Source organism: Oncorhynchus mykiss, unplaced genomic scaffold (genome assembly GCF_013265735.2).
Source record: "Oncorhynchus mykiss isolate Arlee unplaced genomic scaffold, USDA_OmykA_1.1 un_scaffold_279, whole genome shotgun sequence".
Lineage (NCBI taxonomy): Eukaryota > Metazoa > Chordata > Actinopteri > Salmoniformes > Salmonidae > Oncorhynchus > Oncorhynchus mykiss.
Genome location: NW_023493733.1, coordinates 152,159 through 175,143, shown reverse-complemented (window position 1 = coordinate 175,143; position 22,985 = coordinate 152,159). Strand labels below are relative to the sequence as shown.

At 47.8% G+C, this 22,985-nt stretch overlaps 1 protein-coding gene across 5 annotated transcripts in view; it reads right to left on the bottom strand.

Annotated features, from left to right (window-relative positions):
- Positions 1-1,341: 1,341 nt before the first annotated feature.
- LOC110531294 (ubiquitin-like modifier-activating enzyme 1) overlaps positions 1,342-22,985 on the bottom strand; it is a 53,156-nt gene continuing 31,512 nt past the window's right edge. For all 5 annotated transcript variants that reach the window (XM_036973635.1, XM_036973638.1, XM_036973639.1 and 2 more), the window contains exons 15-24: positions 22,354-22,418; positions 21,787-21,982; positions 20,970-21,044; positions 20,511-20,700; positions 17,211-17,299; positions 9,470-9,562; positions 8,281-8,472; positions 3,365-3,466; positions 2,031-2,131; positions 1,342-1,804 (exon numbers count right to left, since the gene is read on the bottom strand). In XM_036973635.1, the coding sequence (XP_036829530.1) occupies positions 1,669-1,804; positions 2,031-2,131; positions 3,365-3,466; positions 8,281-8,472; positions 9,470-9,562; positions 17,211-17,299; positions 20,511-20,700; positions 20,970-21,044; positions 21,787-21,982; positions 22,354-22,418 (1,239 nt within the window). In that variant the 3' untranslated portion in view covers positions 1,342-1,668. The remainder of the gene's footprint in view (positions 1,805-2,030; positions 2,132-3,364; positions 3,467-8,280; positions 8,473-9,469; positions 9,563-17,210; positions 17,300-20,510; positions 20,701-20,969; positions 21,045-21,786; positions 21,983-22,353; positions 22,419-22,985) is intronic.

Below are 22,985 nucleotides of genomic sequence, written 5' to 3'. Positions count from 1 at the left end.
CAGAGTGGTAGGGTACAGGAAACCAGAGTGGTAGGGTACAGGGAACCAGAGCGGTAGGGTACAGGGAACTAGAGTGGTAGGGTACAGGAAACCAGAGTGGTAGGGTACAGGGAACCAGAGCGGTAGGGTACAGGGAACCAGAGCGGTAGGGTACAGGAAACCAGAGTGGTAGGGTACAGGAAACCAGAGTGGTAGGGTACAGGAAACCAGAGCGGTAGGGTACAGGGAACCAGAGCGGTAGGGTACAGGGAACCAGAGTGGTAGGGTACAGGAAACCAGAGTGGTAGGGTACAGGGAACCAGAGTGGTAGGGTACAGGGAACCAGAGCGGTAGGGTACAGGGAACCAGAGTGGTAGGGTACAGGGAACCAGAGTGGTAGGGTACAGGAAACCAGAGTGGTAGGGTACAGGGAACCAGAGTGGTAGGGTACAGGGAACCAGAGCGGTAGGGTACAGGGAACTAGAGCGGTAGGGTACAGGGAACTAGAGCGGTAGGGTACAGGGAACCAGAGCGGTAGGGTACAGGAAACCAGAGAGGTAGGGTACAGGGAACCAGAGTGGTAGGGTACAGGGAACCAGAGTGGTAGGGTACAGGGAACCAGAGCGGTAGGGTACAGGGAACTAGAGCGGTAGGGTACAGGGAACTAGAGCGGTAGGGTACAGGGAACCAGAGCGGTAGGGTACAGGGAACCAGAGTGGTAGGGTACAGGAAACCAGAGAGGTAGGGTACAGGGAACCAGAGTGGTAGGGTACAGGGAACCAGAGTGGTAGGGTACAGGGAACCAGAGCGGTAGGGTACAGGGAACTAGAGCGGTAGGGTACAGGGAACCAGAGCGGTAGGGTACAGGGAACCAGAGTGGTAGGGTACAGGAAACCAGAGAGGTAGGGTACAGGGAACCAGAGTGGTAGGGTACAGGGAACCAGAGTGGTAGGGTACAGGGAACCAGAGCAGTAGGGTACAGGGAACCAGAGTGGTAGGGTACAGGGAACAAGAGTGGTAGGGTACAGGGAACCAGAGTGGTAGGGTACAGGAAACCAGAGAGGTAGGGTACAGGGAACCAGAGCAGTAGGGTACAGGGAACCAGAGTGGTAGGGTACAGGGAACCAGAGCGGTAGGGTACAGGGAACTAGAGCGGTAGGGTACAGGGAACCAGAGTGGTAGGGTACAGGGAACTAGAGTGGTAGGGTACAGGGAACCAGAGCGGTAGGGTACAGGGAACTAGAGTGGTAGGGTACAGGGAACCAGAGTGGTAGGGTACAGGGAACTAGAGCGGTAGGGTACAGGGAACTAGAGTGGTAGGGTACAGGGAACCAGAGTGGTAGGGTACAGGGAACCAGAGCAGTAGGGTACAGGGAGACGGTAGAGACACTAAACCCTTAATAGCATTAAAATAAGCAGATACACAGAAAGTCTAAAAAGTCCAATATACAAACTCCTTCATCCCTCAACACAACACATCACAGCGCCTGGTAACACCAGCCCCAATGACACGCTATACAATACAACACTTTGAGTGGTCAAAAGTCATGTACTATATAGGGAATAGGGTGCCATTTTGGACTCATCCTCTCAACCAATCAGTGCTCCAATAACCATTTAAACCAAGTGACTTATCCAAAGCCTTCTCTCCTCGGTGATTCCCCGGTGTGTGTGTGTGTGTGTGTTGGTTCAGCGGATGGTGTATCTGACGTAGGGAACCTCCACATCTTCGTCAGTCAGGTCGTTGCAGCACAGCTCGAAAACCAGGGCTTTAACATGCTTCCCCAGCTTCTTCTTAGAAACCTTGGTCACAATCTCTGTCATCCTGGAGAGGAGAGAGGAGGAGAGGAGGTGGGAGCAAGGGAGAGAACAGACTCAACATTTTAAACAAGCCATCTCCAGTAAATGGAGAAACTTCAGATTCTCATGTTTTAAGTTCTGCTCCTTCCTGTTGTCAACCGTCAATAAAACATTTGATTCTTCCATTTCAGACATTCATCTCAATCAGGGCAGGAAGTCCCATATTTCTGAACACAAACCACGGAACTCACGGTAACAGCAGCCTCTCCTTGAGTTTAGCTGCAGGCATGAAGAAGGAGTAGAGCATGGAGACTCCCTGAGACAGCATGGTGATCTCCAACTGATGCTCATTCTACAGGGGAGACAGAGAGGAGGAAGAGCACCGAGACAGCAGGGTGAGAGGAGGAAGGGCACCGAGACAGCAGGGTGACAGGAGGAAGAGCACCGAGACAGCAGGGTGAGAGGAGGAAGGGCACCGAGACAGCAGGGTGAGAGGAGGAAGGGCACCGAGACAGCAGGGTGAGAGGAGGAAGGGCATCGAGACAGCAGGGTGACAGGAGGAAGAGCATCGAGACAGCAGGGTGACAGGAGGAAGGGCACCGAGACAGCAGGGTGAGAGGAGGAAGGGCATCGAGACAGCAGGGTGAGAGGAGGAAGGGCACCGAGACAGCAGGGTGAGAGGAGGAAGGGCACCGAGACAGCAGGTTGAGAGGAGGAAGGGCACCGAGACAGCAGGGTGAGAGGAGGAAGAGCATCGAGACAGCAGGGTGACAGGAGGAAGGGCATCGAGACAGCAGGGTGAGAGGAAGAGCATCGAGACAGCAGGGTGACAGGAGGAAGGGCACCGAGACAGCAGGGTGAGAGGAGGAAGAGCATCGAGACAGCAGGGTGACAGGAGGAAGGGCACCGAGACAGCAGGGTGAGAGGAGGAAGAGCACCGAGACAGCAGGGTGACAGGAGGAAGGGCACCGAGACAGCAGGGTGAGAGGAGGAATAGCATCGAGACAGCAGGGTGACAGGAGGAAGGGCACCGAGACAGCAGGGTGAGAGGAGGAAGAGCATCGAGACAGCAGGGTGAGAGGAGGAAGGGCACCGAGACAGCAGGGTGAGAGGAGGAAGGGCACCGAGACAGCAGGGTGAGAGGAGGAAGGGCACCGAGACAGCAGGGTGAGAGGAAGAGCACCGAGACAGCAGGGTGAGAGGAGGAAGAGCACCGAGACAGCAGGGTGAGAGGAGGAAGAGCACCGAGACAGCAGGGTGAGAGGAGGAAGAGCACCGAGACAGCAGGGTGAGAGGAGGAAGAGCACCGAGACAGCAGGGTGAGAGGAGGAAGGGCATCGAGACAGCAGGGTGAGAGGAGGAAGAGCATCGAGACAGCAGGGTGAGAGGAGGAAGAGCATCGAGACAGCAGGGTGAGAGGAGGAAGAGCACCGAGACAGCAGGGTGAGAGGAGGAAGAGCACCGAGACAGCAGGGTGAGAGGAGGAAGAGCACCGAGACAGCAGGGTGAGAGGAGGAAGAGCATCGAGACAGCAGGGTAACAGGAGGAAGAGAAAGTCCACCTAAGCACAGAAAGTCAGGGGTACCTTGAAGTAGTCAAGGAACTGTCGGAGGGTCATCTCCTCTCCATTGGCCTGCAGACCCTTCACCTCAAAACGATCCCACAGAGACCAGTCAATCTCATAGTACTATGGAGGGAGAGGAGAGATGGAGAGGGGAGAGATGGGGGGAGAGATGGAGAGGGGAGAGATGGGGGGAGAGGTGGAGGGAGACATGGAGAGGGGAGAGATGGGGGGAGAGGTGGAGGGAGGGGAGAGATGGGAGGAGACATGGAGAGGGGAGAGATGGAGAGGGGAGAGATGGAGGGGGGAGAGATGGAGGGGGGAGAGATGGAGGGGGGAGAGATGGAGAGGGGAGAGATGGAGAGGGGAGAGATGGAGAGGGGAGAGATGGAGAGGGGAGAGATGGAGGGGGGAGAGATGGAGAGGGGAGAGATGGGGGGAGAGATGGGGGGAGAGATGGAGAGGGGAGAGATGGGGGGAGAGGTGGAGGGAGGGGAGAGATGGGAGGAGACATGGAGAGGGGAGAGATGGAGAGGGGAGAGATGGGAGGAGACATGGAGAGGGGAGAGATGGAGAGGGGAGAGATGGAGAGGGGAGAGATGGAGGGGGGAGAGGTGGAGGGGGGAGAGATGGAGGGGGGAGAGATGGAGGGGGGAGAGATGGAGGGGGGAGAGATGGAGAGGGGAGAGATGGGGGGAGAGGTGGAGGGAGAGGAGAGATGGGGGGAGACGGAGAGGGGAGAGATGGAGGGGGGAGAGATGGAGGGGGGAGAGATGGAGGGAGGAGAGATGGAGGGGGGAGAGATGGAGAGGGGAGAGATGGAGGGAGAGATGGAGAGGGGAGAGATGGAGAGGGGAGAGGTGGAGGGAGGGGAGAGATGGGGGGAGACATGGAGAGGGGAGAGATGGAGAGGGGAGAGATGGAGAGGGGAGAGATGGAGAGGGGAGAGATGGAGAGGGGAGAGATGGAGAGGGGAGAGATGGAGAGGGGAGAGATGGAGAGGGGAGAGATGGAGAGGGGAGAGATGGAGGGGGGAGAGATGGAGAGGGGAGAGATGGAGAGGGGAGAGATGGAGAGGGGAGAGATGGAGAGGGGAGAGATGGAGAGGGGAGAGATGGAGAGGGGAGAGATGGAGGGGGGAGAGATGGAGAGGGGAGAGATGGAGAGGGGAGAGATGGAGGGAGAGATGGAGAGGGGAGAGATGGAGAGGGGAGAGATGGAGGGGGGAGAGATGGAGAGGGGAGAGATGGAGAGGGGAGAGATGGAGAGGGGAGAGATGGAGAGGGGAGAGATGGAGGGGGGAGAGATGGAGAGGGGAGAGATGGAGAGGGGAGAGATGGAGAGGGGAGAGATGGAGAGGGGAGAGATGGAGAGGGGAGAGATGGAGGGGGGAGAGATGGAGAGGGGAGAGATGGAGAGATGGAGAGGGGAGAGAGAGAGATGGGGGAGGGAGAGAGAGGGGAGAATATCTGTTAGTGCTTCAACACTAAATGATTGGCCTGTCTACTACAGCACTACACAGAGAACCATCTACTACAGCACTACACAGAGAACCGTCTACTACAGCACTACACAGAGAACCGTCTACTACAGCACTACACAGAGAACCGTCTACTACAGCACTACACAGAGAACCGTCTACTACAGCACTACACAGAGAACCATCTACTACAGCACTACACAGAGAACCATCTACTACAGCACTACACAGAGAACCGTCTACTACAGCACTACACAGAGAACCGTCTACTACAGCACTACACAGAGAACCGTCTACTACAGCACTACACAGAGAACCGTCTACTACAGCACTACACAGAGAACCGTCTACTACAGCACTACACAGAGAACCGTCTACTACAGCACTACACAGAGAACCGTCTACTACAGCACTACACAGAGAACCGTCTACTACAGCACTACACAGAGAACCGTCTACTACAGCACTACACAGAGAACCGTCTACTACAGCACTACACAGAGAACCGTCTACTACAGCACTACACAGAGAACCGTCTACTACAGCACTACACAGAGAACCGTCTACTACAGCACTACACAGAGAACCGTCTACTACAGCACTACACAGAGAACCGTCTACTACAGCACTACACAGAGAACCGTCTACTACAGCACTACACAGAGAACCGTCTACTACAGCACTACACAGAGAACCGTCTACTACATCACTACACAGAGAACCGTCTACTACAGCACTACACAGAGAACCGTCTACTACAGCACTACACAGAGAACCGTCTACTACAGCACTACACAGAGAACCGTCTACTACAGCACTACACAGAGAACCGTCTACTACAGCACTACACAGAGAACCGTCTACTACAGCACTACACAGAGAACCGTCTACTACAGCACTACACAGAGAACCGTCTACTACAGCACTACACAGAGAACCGTCTACTACAGCACTACACAGAGAACCGTCTACTACAGCACTACACAGAGAACCGTCTACTACAGCACTACACAGAGAACCGTCTACTACAGCACTACACAGAGAACCGTCTACTACAGCACTACACAGAGAACCGTCTACTACAGCACTACACAGAGAACCGTCTACTACAGCACTACACAGAGAACCGTCTACTACAGCACTACACAGAGAACCGTCTACTACAGCACTACACAGAGAACCGTCTACTACAGCACTACACAGAGAACCATCTACTACAGCACTACACAGAGAACCATCTACTACAGCACTACACAGAGAACCGTCTACTACATCACTACACAGAGAACCGTCTACTACAGCACTACACAGAGAACCATCTACTACAGCACTACACAGAGAACCGTCTACTACAGCACTACACAGAGAACCGTCTACTACAGCACTACACAGAGAACCGTCTACTACAGCACTACACAGAGAACCGTCTACTACAGCACTACACAGAGAACCGTCTACTACAGCACTACACAGAGAACCATCTACTACAGCACTACACAGAGAACCGTCTACTACAGCACTACACAGAGAACCGTCTACTACAGCACTACACAGAGAACCGTCTACTACAGCACTACACAGAGAACCGTCTACTACAGCACTACACAGAGAACCGTCTACTACAGCACTACACAGAGAACCGTCTACTACAGCACTACACAGAGAACCGTCTACTACAGCACTACAGAGAACCGTCTACTACAGCACTACACAGAGAACCGTCTACTACAGCACTACACAGAGAACCGTCTACTACAGCACTACACAGAGAACCGTCTACTACAGCACTACACAGAGAACCGTCTACTACAGCACTACACAGAGAACCGTCTACTACAGCACTACACAGAGAACCATCTACTACAGCACTACACAGAGAACCATCTACTACAGCACTACACAGAGAACCATCTACTACAGCACTACACAGAGAACCATCTACTACAGCACTACACAGAGAACCATCTACTACAGCACTACACAGAGAACCGTCTACTACAGCACTACACAGAGAACCGTCTACTACAGCACTACACAGAGAACCGTCTACTACAGCACTACACAGAGAACCATCTAGATATTGATGAAACAGTAGATACTGTCTAGGTATTGATACTGTTTAGATATTGATGAAACAGTGGATCCTGTCTAGGTATTGATGATCCTGTCTAGGTATTGATGATCCTGTCTAGGTATTGATGAAACAGTGGATCCTGTCTAGGTATTGATGATCCTGTCTAGGTATTGATGATCCTGTCTAGGTATTGATGAAACAGTGGATCCTGTCTAGGTATTGATGATCCTGTCTAGGTATTGATGATCCTGTCTAGGTATTGATGAAACAGTGGATCCTGTCTAGGTATTGATGATACTGTCTAGGTATTGATGATCCTGTCTAGGTATTGATGAAACAGTAGATCCTGTCTAGGTATTGATGATCCTGTCTAGGTATTGATGAAACAGTGGATCCTGTCTAGGTATTGATGATCCTGTCTAGGTATTGATGATCCTGTCTAGGTATTGATGATCCTGTTTAGGTATTGAAACAGTAGATACCGTCTAGGTATTGATACTGTCTAGGTATTGATGAAACGGTAGATACCGTCTAGGTATTGATGATCCTGTCTAGGTATTGATGAAACGGTAGATCCTGTCTAGGTATTGGTGAAACAGTGGATCCTGTCTAGGTATTGATGAAACAGTGGATCCTGTCTAGGTATTGATGACACAGTGGATCCTGTCTAGGTATTGATGACACAGTGGATCCTGTCTAGGTATTGATGAAACGGTAGATTCTGTCTAGGTATTGATGATCCTGTCTAGGTATTGATGAAACGGTAGATTCTGTCTAGGTATTGATGAAACAGTAGATCCTGTCTAGGAATTGATGAAACAGTGGATCCTGTCTAGGAATTGATAAAACAAGAGATCCTGTCTAGGTATTGATGATACTGTCTAGGTATTGATGAAGTGGTGGATCCTGTCTAGGAATTGACGAAGTGGTGGATCCTGTCTAGGAATTGATGAAACAGTGGATGCTGTCTAGGAATTGATGAAACAGTAGATCCTGTCTAGGTATTGATGAAACAGTACATCCTGTCTAGGTATTGATACTGTCTAGCTATTGATGAAACAGTAGATCCTGTCTAGGTATTGATACTGTCTAGGTATTGATGAAACAGTGGATCCTGTCTAGGTATTGATGATCCTGTCTAGGTATTGATTAACACTCATCCAACAGTAACCCATGGACTAGAAGGTTCTAGACCATGCTGAGTTTCCACTTTGCAGCACAGGAAAGGTTTTAATTCCCCCTCCCTCCCTAAAGCCCCAGTCTGGAGGATTGTACAGGTCTTATGCCACCGTGTTGCAGTCCAAGACAAAACGTTCACACAGAGGGAAAATGATTGGGTCGTCTGGTCTTGTTCAGGGGGGTGGGAAGGCCTCCCCGGTCCTGTACCTTGTGGCTGGGAGCAGAGATGGGTTCTGAGAAGGTGAAGAACGGCAGCGCCAGATTCATGAAGCCGTTCTTAAAAGACTCCACCTTCTTGTGTCCCTGAACGATCTTGATGAGCTCCAGACAGACCAGACCTACGACCGCTGACGTGGTGGTCGCTATCGCAGGAATGATCTTCCCAGCTATCAGCTTACTCTGGAGAGAGGGGGAGAGAAGAGAGAGAGATGAGAGAGAGAGATAGAGGGAGGAGAGAGATAGAGGAGAGAAGAGAGAAGAGAGAGGGAGGAGAGAGAAGAGAGAGGGAGGAGAGAGAAGAGAGAAGGAGGAGAGAGAAGAGAGAAGGAGGAGAGAGAAGAGAGAAGGAGGAGAGAGAAGAGAGAAGGAGGAGAGAGAAGAGAGAGGGAGGAGAGAGAAGAGAGAAGGAGGAGAGAGAAGAGAGAGGGAGGAGAGAGAAGAGAGAAGGAGGAGAGAGAAGAGAGAGGGAGGAGAGAGAAGAGAGAGGGAGGAGAGAGAAGAGAGAGGGAGGAGAGAGAAGAGAGAAGGAGGAGAGAGAAGAGAGAAGGAGGAGAGAGAAGAGAGAAGGAGGAGAGAGAAGAGAGAGGGAGGAGAGAGGGAGGAGAGAGAAGAGAGAAGAGAGAGGGAGGAGAGAGAGAAGAGAGAGGGAGGAGAGAGAGAAGAGAGAGGGAGGAGAGAGAGAAGAGAGAGGGAGGAGAGAGAGAAGAGAGAGGGAGGAGAGAGAGAAGAGAGAGGGAGGAGAGAGAGAAGAGAGAGGGAGGAGAGAGAGAGAGAGAGAAGAGAGGGAGGAGAGGGAGAGAGAAGAGAGGGAGGAGAGGGAGAGAGAAGAGAGGGAGGAGAGAGAGAGAGAGAGAAGAGAGGGAGGAGAGAGAGAGAGAAGAGAGGGAGGAGAGAGAGAGAGAAGAGAGGGAGGAGAGAGAGAGAGAAGAGAGGGAGGAGAGAGAGAGAGAAGAGAGGGAGGAGAGAGAGGAGAGAGAAGAGACAGACAGTATATGGTGGTTGCCATGGCAGAATGATCTTTCTGGAGAGGAGTCAGATAGACATCTGAACAGCCTTCTTGGGGCTTGTTTTGCTCCAGGCCTTCGGAGGAAACAGAAAAGCCTGCATCTCAAGTCAAAAGTCTGGTGGAAATGTGACATCAATGGCTGTGTGGAGGGACATGTCAGTGTTCACCCACCTTGTGTCTGTCGGCAGGGGGAATGTGATAGTTCTCTGCTCGTAGGTTGGACGCCGCCACGATGAAGTCCATGTGGAAATTAGAGTCATCATCCTGGAACAGTCACACAGTTAATCAAACACACAAATGGAAAGGGTTGAGGATGTAAGTATGACAGGACTCGAAAGGTGAGAGTAGAGAGAGTAAAGGAGAGAGATTAGAGTAGAGAGGGTAGAGTAAAGGAGAGAGATTAGAGTAGAGAGAGTAGAGTAAAGGAGAGAGATTAGAGTAGAGAGTAGAGTAAAGGGAGAGAGATTAGAGTAGAGAGGGTAGAGTAAAGGGAGAGAGATTAGAGTAGAGAGGGTAGAGTAAAGGGAGAGAGATTAGAGTAAAGAGAGAGAGTTGAGTAAAGGGAGAGAGTAGAGAGGGTAGAGTAAAGGGAGAGAGATTAGAGTAGAGAGAGTAGAGTAAAGGAGAGAGATTAGAGTAGAGAGGGTAGAGTAAAGGGAGAGAGATTAGAGTACAGAGTAGAGTAGAGAGGGTAGAGTAAAGGGAGAGAGTTGAGTAGAGGGAGAGAGATTAGAGTAGAGAGAGTAGAGTAAAGGAGAGAGATTAGAGTAGAGGGTAGAGTAAAGGGAGAGAGATTAGAGTAGAGAGGGTAGAGTAAAGGGAGAGAGATTAGAGTAGAGAGGGTAGAGTAAAGGGAGAGAGATTAGAGTAGAGAGGGTAGAGTAAAGGGAGAGAGATTAGAATAGAGAGGGTAGAGTAAAGGGAGAGAGATTAGAGTAGAGAGGGTAGAGTAAAGGGAGAGAGATTAGAGTAGAGAGGGTAGAGTAAAGAGAGAGTTGAGTAAAGGAGAGAGATTAGAGTAGAGAGAGTAGAGTAAAGGAGAGAGATTAGAATAGAGAGGGTAGAGTAAAGGGAGAGAGATTAGAGTAGAGAGGGTAGAGTAAAGGAGAGAGATTAGAGTAGAGAGGGTAGAGTAAAGAGAGAGAGTTGAGTAAAGGGAGAGAGATTAGAGTAGAGAGGGTAGAGTAAAGGAGAGATATTAGAGTAGAGAGGGTAGAGTAAAGGGAGAGAGATTAGAGTAGAGAGGGTATAGTAAAGGGAGAGAGATTAGAGTAGAGAGGGTAGAGTAAAGGGAGAGAGATTAGAGTAGAGAGGGTAGAGTAAAGGGAGAGAGATTAGAGTAGAGAGGGTAGAGTAAAGGAGAGAGATTAGAGTAGAGAGGGTAGAGTAAAGAGAGAGAGTTGAGTAAAGGGAGAGAGATTAGAGTAGAGAGGGTAGAGTAAAGAGAGAGTTGAGTAAAGGAGAGAGATTAGAGTAAAGAGAGAGTAGAGTAAAGGAGAGAGATTAGAATAGAGAGGGTAGAGTAAAGGGAGAGAGATTAGAGTAGAGAGGGTAGAGTAAAGGAGAGAGATTAGAGTAGAGAGGGTAGAGTAAAGAGAGAGTTGAGTAAAGGAGAGAGATTAGAGTAGAGAGAGTAGAGTAAAGGAGAGAGATTAGAATAGAGAGGGTAGAGTAAAGGGAGAGAGATTAGAGTAGAGAGGGTAGAGTAAAGGAGAGAGAATAGAGTAAAGAGAGAGTTGAGTAAAGGAGAGAGATTAGAGTAGAGAGAGTTGAGTAAAGGGAGAGAGATTAGAGTAGAGAGGGTAGAGTAAAGGAGAGAGATTAGAGTAGAGAGGGTAGAGTAAAGGGAGAGAGATTAGAGTACAGAGTAGAGTAGAGAGGGTAGAGTAAAGGGAGAGAGTTGAGTAGAGGGAGAGAGATTAGAGTAGAGAGAGTAGAGTAAAGGAGAGAGATTAGAGTAGAGGGTAGAGTAAAGGGAGAGAGATTAGAGTAGAGAGAGTAGAGTAAAGGAGAGAGATTAGAGTAGAGAGGGTAGAGTAAAGGGAGAGAGATTAGAGTACAGAGTAGAGTAGAGAGGGTAGAGTAAAGGGAGAGAGTTGAGTAGAGGGAGAGAGATTAGAGTAGAGAGAGTAGAGTAAAGGAGAGAGATTAGAGTAGAGGGTAGAGTAAAGGGAGAGAGATTAGAGTAGAGAGAGTAGAGTAAAGGAGAGAGATTAGAGTAGAGAGGGTAGAGTAAAGGGAGAGAGATTATAGAGAGGGTAGAGTAAAGGGAGAGAGATTAGAGTAGAGAGGGTAGAGTAAAGGGAGAGAGTTGAGTAAAGGGAGAGATTAGAGTAGAGAGGGTAGAGTAAAGGGAGAGAGATTAGAGTAGAGAGAGTAGAGTAAAGGAGAGAGATTAGAGTAGAGAGGGTAGAGTAAAGGGAGAGAGATTAGAGTAGAGAGAGTAGAGTAAAGGAGAGAGATTAGAGTAGAGAGGGTAGAGTAAAGGAGAGAGATTAGAGTAGAGAGGGTAGAGTAAAGAGAGAGAGTTGAGTAAAGGGAGAGAGATTAGAGTAGAGAGGGTAGAGTAAAGGAGAGAGATTAGAGTAGAGGGTAGAGTAAAGGGAGAGAGTTGAGAAAAGGGAGAGAGATTAGAGTAGAGAGGGTAGAGTAAAGAGAGAGAGATTAGAGTAGAGAGGGTAGAGTAAAGGGAGAGAGATTAGAGTAGAGGGTAGAGTAAAGGGAGAGAGTTGAGTAAAGGGAGAGAGATTAGAGTAGAGAGGGTAGAGTAAAGGAGAGAGATTAGAGTAGAGAGGGTAGAGTAAAGGGAGAGAGATTAGAGTACAGAGAGTAGAGTAAAGGAGAGAGATTAGAATAGAGAGGGTAGAGTAAAGGGAGAGAGATTAGAGTAGAGAGGGTAGAGTAAAGAGAGAGAGAGTTGAGTAAAGGGAGAGAGATTAGAGTAGAGAGGGTAGAGTAAAGGGAGAGAGATTAGAGTAGAGGGTAGAGTAAAGGGAGAGAGATTATAGTAGAGGGTAGAGTAAAGAGAGAGAGGGTAGAGTAGAGAAGGTAGAGTAAAGGGAGAGAGATTAGAGTAAAGGGTGAGAGATTAGAGTAGAGGGTAGAGTAAAGGGAGAGAGATTAGAGTAGAGAGGGTAGAGTAAAGAGAGAGAGATTAGAGTAGAGAGAGTAGAGTAAAGGAGAGAGATTAGAGTAGAGGGTAGAGTAAAGGAGAGAGATTAGAGTAGAGAGGGTAGAGTAAAGGGAGAGAGATTAGAGTAGAGAGAGTAGAGTAAAGGAGAGAGATTAGAGTAGAGAGGGTAGAGTAAAGGGAGAGAGATTAGAGTAGAGGGTAGAGTAAAGGGAGAGAGATTAGAGTAGAGAGAGGGTAGAGTAAAGGGAGAGAGATTAGAGTAGAGAGAGGGTAGAGTAAAGGGAGAGAGATTAGAGTAGAGAGGGTAGAGTAAAGGGAGAGAGATTAGAGTAGAGGGTAGAGTAAAGGGAGAGAGATTAGAGTAGAGAGGGTAGAGTAAAGGGAGAGAGATTAGAGTAGAGAGAGGGTAGAGTAAAGGGAGAGGGTAGAGTAAAGGGAGAGAGATTAGAGTAGAGAGAGGGTAGAGTAAAGGGAGAGAGATTAGAGTAGAGGGTAGAGTAAAGGGAGAGAGATTAGAGTAGAGAGGGTAGAGTAAAGGGAGAGAGATTAGAGTAGAGGGTAGAGTAAAGGGAGAGGGTAGAGTAAAGGGAGAGAGATTAGAGTAGAGAGGGTAGAGTAAAGAGAGAGATTAGAGTAGAGAGGGTTGAGTAAAGGAGAGAGATTAGAGTAGAGAGGGTAGAGTAAAGGGAGAGGGTAGAGTAGAGAGGGTAGAGTAAAGGGAGAGAGTTGAGTAAAGGGAGAGATTAGAGTAGAGAGAGTAGAGTAAAGGGAGAGAGATTAGAGTAGAGAGAGTAGAGTAAAGGAGAGAGATTAGAGTAGAGAGGGTAGAGTAAAGGGAGAGAGATTATAGAGAGGGTAGAGTAAAGGGAGAGAGATTAGAGTAGAGAGGGTAGAGTAAAGGGAGAGAGTTGAGTAAAGGGAGAGATTAGAGTAGAGAGGGTAGAGTAAAGGGAGAGAGATTAGAGTAGAGAGAGTAGAGTAAAGGAGAGAGATTAGAGTAGATAGGGTAGAGTAAAGGGAGAGAGATTAGAGTAGAGAGAGTAGAGTAAAGGAGAGAGATTAGAGTAGAGAGGGTAGAGTAAAGGAGAGAGATTAGAGTAGAGAGGGTAGAGTAAAGAGAGAGAGTTGAGTAAAGGGAGAGAGATTAGAGTAGAGAGGGTAGAGTAAAGGAGAGAGATTAGAGTAGAGGGTAGAGTAAAGGGAGAGAGTTGAGTAAAGGGAGAGAGATTAGAGTAGAGAGGGTAGAGTAAAGAGAGAGAGATTAGAGTAGAGAGGGTAGAGTAAAGGGAGAGAGATTAGAGTAGAGGGTAGAGTAAAGGGAGAGAGTTGAGTAAAGGGAGAGAGATTAGAGTAGAGAGGGTAGAGTAAAGGAGAGAGATTAGAGTAGAGAGGGTAGAGTAAAGGGAGAGAGATTAGAGTACAGAGAGTAGAGTAAAGGAGAGAGATTAGAGTAGAGAGGGTAGAGTAAAGGGAGAGAGATTAGAGTACAGAGAGTAGAGTAAAGGAGAGAGATTAGAATAGAGAGGGTAGAGTAAAGGGAGAGAGATTAGAGTAGAGAGGGTAGAGTAAAGAGAGAGAGATTAGAGTAGAGGGTAGAGTAAAGGGAGAGAGATTATAGTAGAGGGTAGAGTAAAGAGAGAGAGGGTAGAGTAGAGAAGGTAGAGTAAAGGGAGAGAGATTAGAGTAAAGGGTGAGAGATTAGAGTAGAGGGTAGAGTAAAGGGAGAGAGATTAGAGTAGAGAGGGTAGAGTAAAGAGAGAGAGATTAGAGTAGAGAGAGTAGAGTAAAGGAGAGAGATTAGAGTAGAGGGTAGAGTAAAGGAGAGAGATTAGAGTAGAGAGGGTAGAGTAAAGGGAGAGAGATTAGAGTAGAGAGGGTAGAGTAAAGGAGAGAGATTAGAGTAGAGAGGGTAGAGTAAAGGGAGAGAGATTAGAGTAGAGAGAGTAGAGAGATTAGAGTAGAGAGGGTAGAGTAAAGGGAGAGAGATTAGAGTAGAGGGTAGAGTAAAGGGAGAGGGTAGAGTAAAGGGAGAGAGATTAGAGTAGAGAGGGTAGAGTAAAGGGAGAGAGATTAGAGTAGAGAGAGGGTAGAGTAAAGGGAGAGGGTAGAGTAAAGGGAGAGAGATTAGAGTAGAGAGAGGGTAGAGTAAAGGGAGAGAGATTAGAGTAGAGGGTAGAGTAAAGGGAGAGAGATTAGAGTAGAGAGGGTAGAGTAAAGGGAGAGAGATTAGAGTAGAGGGTAGAGTAAAGGGAGAGGGTAGAGTAAAGGGAGAGAGATTAGAGTAGAGAGGGTAGAGTAAAGAGAGAGATTAGAGTAGAGAGGGTTGAGTAAAGGAGAGAGATTAGAGTAGAGAGGGTAGAGTAAAGGGAGAGGGTAGAGTAGAGAGGGTAGAGTAAAGGGAGAGAGTTGAGTAAAGGGAGAGATTAGAGTAGAGAGAGTAGAGTAAAGGGAGAGAGATTAGAGTAGAGAGAGTAGAGTAAAGGAGAGAGATTAGAGTAGAGAGGGTAGAGTAAAGGGAGAGAGATTAGAGTAGAGAGGGTAGAGTAAAGGGAGAGAGATTAGAGTAGAGAGGGTAGAGTAAAGGGAGAGAGTTGAGTAAAGGGAGAGATTAGAGTAGAGAGGGTAGAGTAAAGGGAGAGAGATTAGAGTAGAGAGAGTAGAGTAAAGGAGAGAGATTAGAGTAGAGAGGGTAGAGTAAAGGGAGAGAGATTAGAGTAGAGAGAGTAGAGTAAAGGAGAGAGATTAGAGTAGAGAGGGTAGAGTAAAGAGAGAGAGTTGAGTAAAGGGAGAGAGATTAGAGTAGAGAGGGTAGAGTAAAGGAGAGAGATTAGAGTAGAGGGTAGAGTAAAGGGAGAGAGTTGAGTAAAGGGAGAGAGATTAGAGTAGAGAGGGTAGAGTAAAGAGAGAGAGATTAGAGTAGAGAGGGTAGAGTAAAGGGAGAGAGATTAGAGTAGAGGGTAGAGTAAAGGGAGAGAGTTGAGTAAAGGGAGAGAGATTAGAGTAGAGAGGGTAGAGTAAAGGAGAGAGATTAGAGTAGAGAGGGTAGAGTAAAGGGAGAGAGATTAGAGTACAGAGAGTAGAGTAAAGGAGAGAGATTAGAGTAGAGAGGGTAGAGTAAAGGGAGAGAGATTAGAGTACAGAGAGTAGAGTAAAGGAGAGAGATTAGAATAGAGAGGGTAGAGTAAAGGGAGAGAGATTAGAGTAGAGAGGGTAGAGTAAAGAGAGAGAGAGTTGAGTAAAGGGAGAGAGATTAGAGTAGAGAGGGTAGAGTAAAGGGAGAGAGATTAGAGTAGAGGGTAGAGTAAAGGGAGAGAGATTATAGTAGAGGGTAGAGTAAAGAGAGAGAGGGTAGAGTAGAGAAGGTAGAGTAAAGGGAGAGAGATTAGAGTAAAGGGTGAGAGATTAGAGTAGAGGGTAGAGTAAAGGGAGAGAGATTAGAGTAGAGAGAGTAGAGTAAAGGAGAGAGATTAGAGTAGAGGGTAGAGTAAAGGAGAGAGATTAGAGTAGAGAGGGTAGAGTAAAGAGAGAGATTAGAGTAGAGAGAGTAGAGTAAAGGAGAGAGATTAGAGTAGAGGGTAGAGTAAAGGAGAGAGATTAGAGTAGAGAGGGTAGAGTAAAGGGAGAGAGATTAGAGTAGAGAGGGTAGAGTAAAGGAGAGAGATTAGAGTAGAGAGGGTAGAGTAAAGGGAGAGAGATTAGAGTAGAGAGAGTAGAGAGATTAGAGTAGAGAGGGTAGAGTAAAGGGAGAGAGATTAGAGTAGAGGGTAGAGTAAAGGGAGAGGGTAGAGTAAAGGGAGAGAGATTAGAGTAGAGAGAGGGTAGAGTAAAGGGAGAGAGATTAGAGTAGAGGGTAGAGTAAAGGGAGAGAGATTAGAGTAGAGAGGGTAGAGTAAAGGAGAGAGATTAGAGTAGAGAGGGTAGAGTAAAGGGAGAGAGATTAGAGTAGAGGGTAGAGTAAAGGGAGAGAGATTAGAGTAGAGAGGGTAGAGTAAAGGGAGAGAGATTAGAGTAGAGAGAGGGTAGAGTAAAGGGAGAGGGTAGAGTAAAGGGAGAGAGATTAGAGTAGAGGGTAGAGTAAAGGGAGAGAGATTAGAGTAGAGAGGGTAGAGTAAAGGGAGAGAGATTAGAGTAGAGGGTAGAGTAAAGGGAGAGGGTAGAGTAAAGGGAGAGAGATTAGAGTAGAGAGGGTAGAGTAAAGAGAGAGATTAGAGTAGAGAGGGTTGAGTAAAGGAGAGAGATTAGAGTAGAGAGGGTAGAGTAAAGGGAGAGGGTAGAGTAAAGGAGAGAGATTAGAGTAGAGAGGGTAGAGTAAAGGGAGAGGGCAGAGTAAAGGAGAGAGATTCGAGTAGAGGGTAGAGTAAAGGGAGAGAGATTCGAGTAGAGGGTAGAGTAAAGGGAGGGAGATGAGAGTAGAGAGGGTAGAGTAAAGAGAGAGGGTAGAGTAAAGGGAGAGAGATGAGAGTAGAGAGGGTAGAGTAAAGAGAGAGAGTAGAGTAAAGGGAGAGAGATGAGAGTAGAGAGGGTAGAGTAAAGAGAGAGAGTTGAGTAGAGGGAGAGAGTAGAGTAGAGGGTAGAGTAAAGGGAGAGAGATGAGAGTAGAGAGGGTAGAGTAAAGGGAGAGAGATGAGAGTAGAGAGGGTAGAGTAAAGAGAGAGAGTTGAGTAGAGGGAGAGAGTAGAGTAGAGGGAGAGAGATGAGAGTAGAGTAAAGAGAGAGGGTAGAGTAGAGGGAGAGAGATGAGGGTAGAGTAAAGGGAGGGGGGTAGAAAGAGATCTGTACCTTCTCAAAGTCGATGGCAGTGAGTTTAAAGTGAGAAGAAGCTTCAGGTCCAGGCAGCAGAGTCTTCAGTTCCTCCAGCCTGTTGTCATCTACACACACACCACGCAGACAGACAGACACACACCACGCAGACAGACACACACACACCACGCAGACAGACACACACACACCACGCAGACAGACAGACACACACCACGCAGACAGACACACACACACCACGCAGACAGACACACACACACCACGCAGACAGACACACACACACCACGCAGACAGACACACACACACCACGCAGACAGACACACACACACCACGCAGACAGACACACACACACACCACGCAGACAGACACACACACACCACGCAGACAGACACACACACACCACGCAGACACACACACACACACCACGCAGACAGACAGACACACACCACGCAGACAGACACACACCACGCAGACAGACACAAACATAGGAAGGTTAGGCCTACACAGACCGTGTCTATTGGTTTACAGACGAGGAAAGTGACCAATGAGATATGTAGTAGGGTCATCTCAGATGGGAGCTGTCTTCCTAACACATAACAGTCAGTGGTTATTATTCCCTCTTAGGAAGACACTTTAAACAACCGTCTTCAGTCAGAAAGTAACCTGGACGTTTCTCATTCAAGCGTTGGGACACAACTTAATTCAGCAGCAAACACATCGACACCTCACGCCTGCGCTCCAACGGGCTCCTACCGGTTCCTACCGGCTCCTACCGGTCCCCCTTCAACTACTGTTTATACATCCCTACAGGGAGAAGGTTGACTGTCACTAGACCTCATTGTGTTTATACATCACTAGACCTCATTGTGTTTATGCATCCCTACAGGGAGAAGGTTGACTGTCACTAGACCCCATTGTGTTTATACATCACTAGACCCTATTGTGTTTATACATCACTAGACCTCATTGAGTTTATACATCACTAAACCTCATTGTGTTTATACATCCCTACAGGGAGAAGGTTGACTGTCACTAGACCCCATTGAGTTTATACATCACTAGACCCCATTGTGTTTATGCATCCCTACAGGGAGACGGTTGACTGTCACTAGACCCCATTGTGTTTATACATCACTAGACCTCATTGTGTTTATACATCACTAGACCCCATTGAGTTTATACATAACTAGACCCCATTGAGTTTATACATCACTAGACCCCATTGTGTTTATACATCACTAGACCCCATTGTGTTTATACATCACTAGACCCCATTGTGTTTATACATCACTAGACCCCATTGTGTTTATACATCCCTACAGGGAGAAGGTTGACTGTCACTAGACCCTATTGTGTTTATACATCACTAGACCCCATTGTGTTTATACATCACTACAGGGAGAAGGTTCACTATAACTAGACCCCATTGTGTTTATACATCACTAGACCTCATTGAGTTTATACATCCCTACAGGGAGAAGGTTGACTGTCACTAGACCCCATTGTGTTTATACATCACTAGACCTCATTGAGTTTATACATCCCTACAGGGAGAAGGTTGACTGTCACTAGACCCTATTGTGTTTATACATCACTAGACCTCATTGAGTTTATACATCACTAGACCTCATTGAGTTTATACATCACTAGACCCCATTGTGTTTATACATCACTAGACCCTATTGTGTTTATACATCACTAGACCCCATTGTGTTTATACATCCCTACAGGGAGAAGGTTCACTATAACTAGACCCCATTGTGTTTATACATCACTAGACCTCATTGAGTTTATACATCACTAGACCCCATTGTGTTTATACATCACTAGACCCCATTGTGTTTATACATCCCTACAGGGAGAAGGTTGACTGTCACTAGACCCTATTGTGTTTATACATCACTAGACCCCATTGTGTTTATACATCCCTACAGGGAGAAGGTTGACTGTCAATAGACCCGATTGTGTTTATACATCACTAGACCCCATTGTGTTTATGCATCCCTACAGGGAGACGGTTGACTGTCACTAGACCCCATTGTGTTTATACATCACTAGACCTCATTGTGTTTATACATCACTAGACCCCATTGTGTTTATACATCACTAGACCCCATTGTGTTTATACATCCCTACAGGGAGAAGGTTCACTATAACTAGACCCCATTGAGTTTATACATCACTAGACCCCATTGTGTTTATACATCACTACAGGGAGAAGGTTGACTGTCAATAGACCCTATTGTGTTTATACATCACTAGACCCCATTGTGTTTATGCATCCATACAGGGAGAAGGTTGACTGTCACTAGACCCCATTGTGTTTATACATCCCTACACGGAGAAGGTTCACTATAACTAGACCCCATTGTGTTTATACATAACTAGACCCCATTGTGTTTATACATAACTAGACCCCATTGTGTTTATACATCACTAGACCCCATTGTGTTTATACATCACTAGACCCCATTGTGTTTATACATCACTAGACACCATTGTGTTTATACATCACTAGACCCCATTGTGTTTATACATCACTAGACCCCATTGTGTTTACACATCACTAGACCCCATTGTGTTTATACATCCCTACAGGGAGAAGGTTCACTATAACTAGACCCCATTGAGTTTATACATCACTAGACCCCATTGTGTTTATACATCACTAGACCTCATTGTGTTTATACATCACTAGACCCCATTGTGTTTATACATCACTAGACCCCATTGTGTTTATACATCACTAGACCCCATTGTGTTTATACATCACTAGACCTCATTGTGTTTATACATCACTAGACCCCATTGTGTTTATACATCCCTACAGAGAGAAGGTTGACTGTCACTAGACCCTATTGTGTTTATACATCACTAGACCCCATTGTGTTTATACATCCCTACAGGGAGAAGGTTGACTGTCAATAGACCCTATTGTGTTTATACATCACTAGACCCCATTGTGTTTATGCATCCATACAGGGAGAAGGTTGACTGTCACTAGACCCCATTGTGTTTATACATCCCTACACGGAGAAGGTTCACTATAACTAGACCCCATTGTGTTTATACATAACTAGACCCCATTGTGTTTATACATAACTAGACCCCATTGTGTTTATACATCACTAGACCCCATTGTGTTTATACATCACTAGACCCCATTGTGTTTATACATCACTAGACCCCATTGTGTTTATACATCACTAGACCTCATTGTGTTTATACATCACTACAGGTAGAAGGTTGACTATCACTAGACCCCATTGTCTGGAGCAGCCTAGACGTTTCCTTTTCAAATAAAATCAATCCCATCCTCACCGACGTTGGCGTTAGCGCTCTGCAGCTCCTGGTCGGAGACGTGGATCTTGACCCCTGACCTGGGGACGAAGGTGGGCACCGATAGGCTGTCCAGGATCTTAGCCACGCCGACACGGTCGGTAGAGCCCTGCATGCCGTACGACTGGGCAAACAAGTTGGCTCCTGACATCACATAGTCCATATGGAGGTGCTAGAGAGAGAGAGAGAGAGGAGACGGTCTCCAACCAGGGACAGGGGGGAAGACGGGGACAGGGGGGACGGGGACAGGAGACGGGGAGAGACGGGGACACGGGAGACGGGGACAGGGGGGGGGGGAGACGGGGACAGGGGGGGGAGAGACGGGGACGGGGGGGGAGACGGGGACACAACGGGGACGGGGGAGAGAGACGGGGACAGGGGGGGGGGGGGACAGGGGGGGGAGGAGACGGGGACAGGGCGGACACGGGGTAAAGGACTCACGTTGCTGGTACTGAACTCTAGAGGGTGAGGACATCTCTTTGGACCGGACCAGAAGGGGGCGCCAGAGCTGGTCAGCTGAGAGAAGAGCATTGATATCAGTACAACAAAACCACATTCAAACAGTGTGTGTGTGTAACGGTGTGTGTGTGTGTGTGTGTAACAGTGTGTGTGTGTGTGTAACAGTGTGTGTGTGTAACAGTGTGTGTGTGTGTGTGTAAGTGTGTGTGTGTGTGTAAGTGTGTGTGTGTGTGTAACAGTGTGTGTGTGTGTGTAACAGTGTGTGTGTGTGTGTAACAGTGTGTGTGTGTGTGTGTAACAGTGTGTGTGTGTAACAGTGTGTGTGTGTAACAGTGTGTGTGTGTAACAGTGTGTGTGTGTGTGTGTGTGTGTGTGTGTGTAACAGTGTGTGTGTGTGTGTAACAGTGTGTGTGTGTGTGTGTGTGTAACAGTGTGTGTAACAGTGTGTGTGTGTGTGTGTGTGTAACAGTGTGTGTGTGTAACAGTGTGTGTGTGTGTGTAACAGTGTGTGTGTGTGTGTGTAACAGTGTGTGTGTGTAACAGTGTGTGTGTGTGTGTGTGTGTGTGTGTGTAACAGTGTGTGTGTGTGTGTAACAGTGTGTGTGTGTGTGTGTGTGTAACAGTGTGTGTAACAGTGTGTGTGTGTGTGTGTAACAGTGTGTGTGTGTGTGTGTGTGTAACAGTGTGTGTGTGTAACAGTGTGTGTGTGTGTGTAACAGTGTGTGTGTGTGTGTGTAACAGTGTGTGTGTGTAACAGTGTGTGTGTGTGTGTGTGTGTGTGTAACAGTGCTCCATGTACCTGTTCTGGGGGGAAGTTGTGCAGTAGTTGACAGATGTTGTTGCTGTACTGACACTGCCAGTGGTGGCGAGCCCAGATGACACAGTCGGCCCAGCTGTGAGGGCAGTCCGTCACCAAGCTCTTATAGACGGCCTCCAACACCTCTAGAGGCTGGGCTCCAGGCAGCTTCAGGGTCCTCTCCAGGAACTTAGCATCACTAGGTCAGGAAACATCAACACAGCCGATACTAAACTGGTCCAGACGACCTCCAACACCTCATATCTGGGTCGAGTATCAGAACCACGAGACTACGACAACTTAGAAATTGTTTCAGACGCCACAGAGAGACGGAGAGTTCATTGGAAAAACCGTATTTATAACTGATGCATTTCTCTTTGCGGTGGCTCCACACAGAATACCGGAATAATTATCACCGTGAGCAACTACTGTTCATGTCTCAATCGATCCCCAAAAAAGGCAATGGGGTTGTCAACTAGTGATTTGACATGAAGATAACATCCGCCTTCATTCAAACTAAAAAAGGTAGATAACACAAACACACGACACAACCACAGCAGGTAGACTTACGTGAGGTACTGCATGGCATTCTCCGAAGGCTGTTTAAACAGACCCTCAAACTCATCACGGGCCCACTGGAGACGAGGGAGAGAGAGAGAGAGTTACCACACACACTGCATATAGAGGACGTCAGTCCCCCAGGGCCCACTGGAGACGAGGGAGAGAGAGAGACGAGAGAGTTACCACACACACTGCATATAGAGGACGTTAGTCCCCCAGGGCCCACTGGAGACGAGGGAGAGAGAGAGACGAGAGAGTTACCACACACACTGCATATAGAGGACGTCAGTCCCCCAGGGCCCACTGGAGACGAGGGAGAGAGAGAGACGAGAGAGTTACCACACACACTGCATATAGAGGACGTTAGTCCCCCAGGTTAGAGAAGGATGGAGCGTGGCCGGTTTGAATCCCAGGTCTGATTAGAAAATATGCCTGCTTTGCTCTTGAGTCACTCAAACCCAAACTGCTATGGGACAATGGACAAGTACTCTTCTCCTGTATTGTGTTACCTGCAGGGAGTGTGTGTTACCTGCAGGGAGTGTGTGTTACCTGCAGGGAGTGCGTGTTACCTGCAGGGAGTGCGTGTTACCTGCAGGGAATGCGTGTTACCTGCAGGGAGTGTGTGTGTGTGTGTGTGTGTG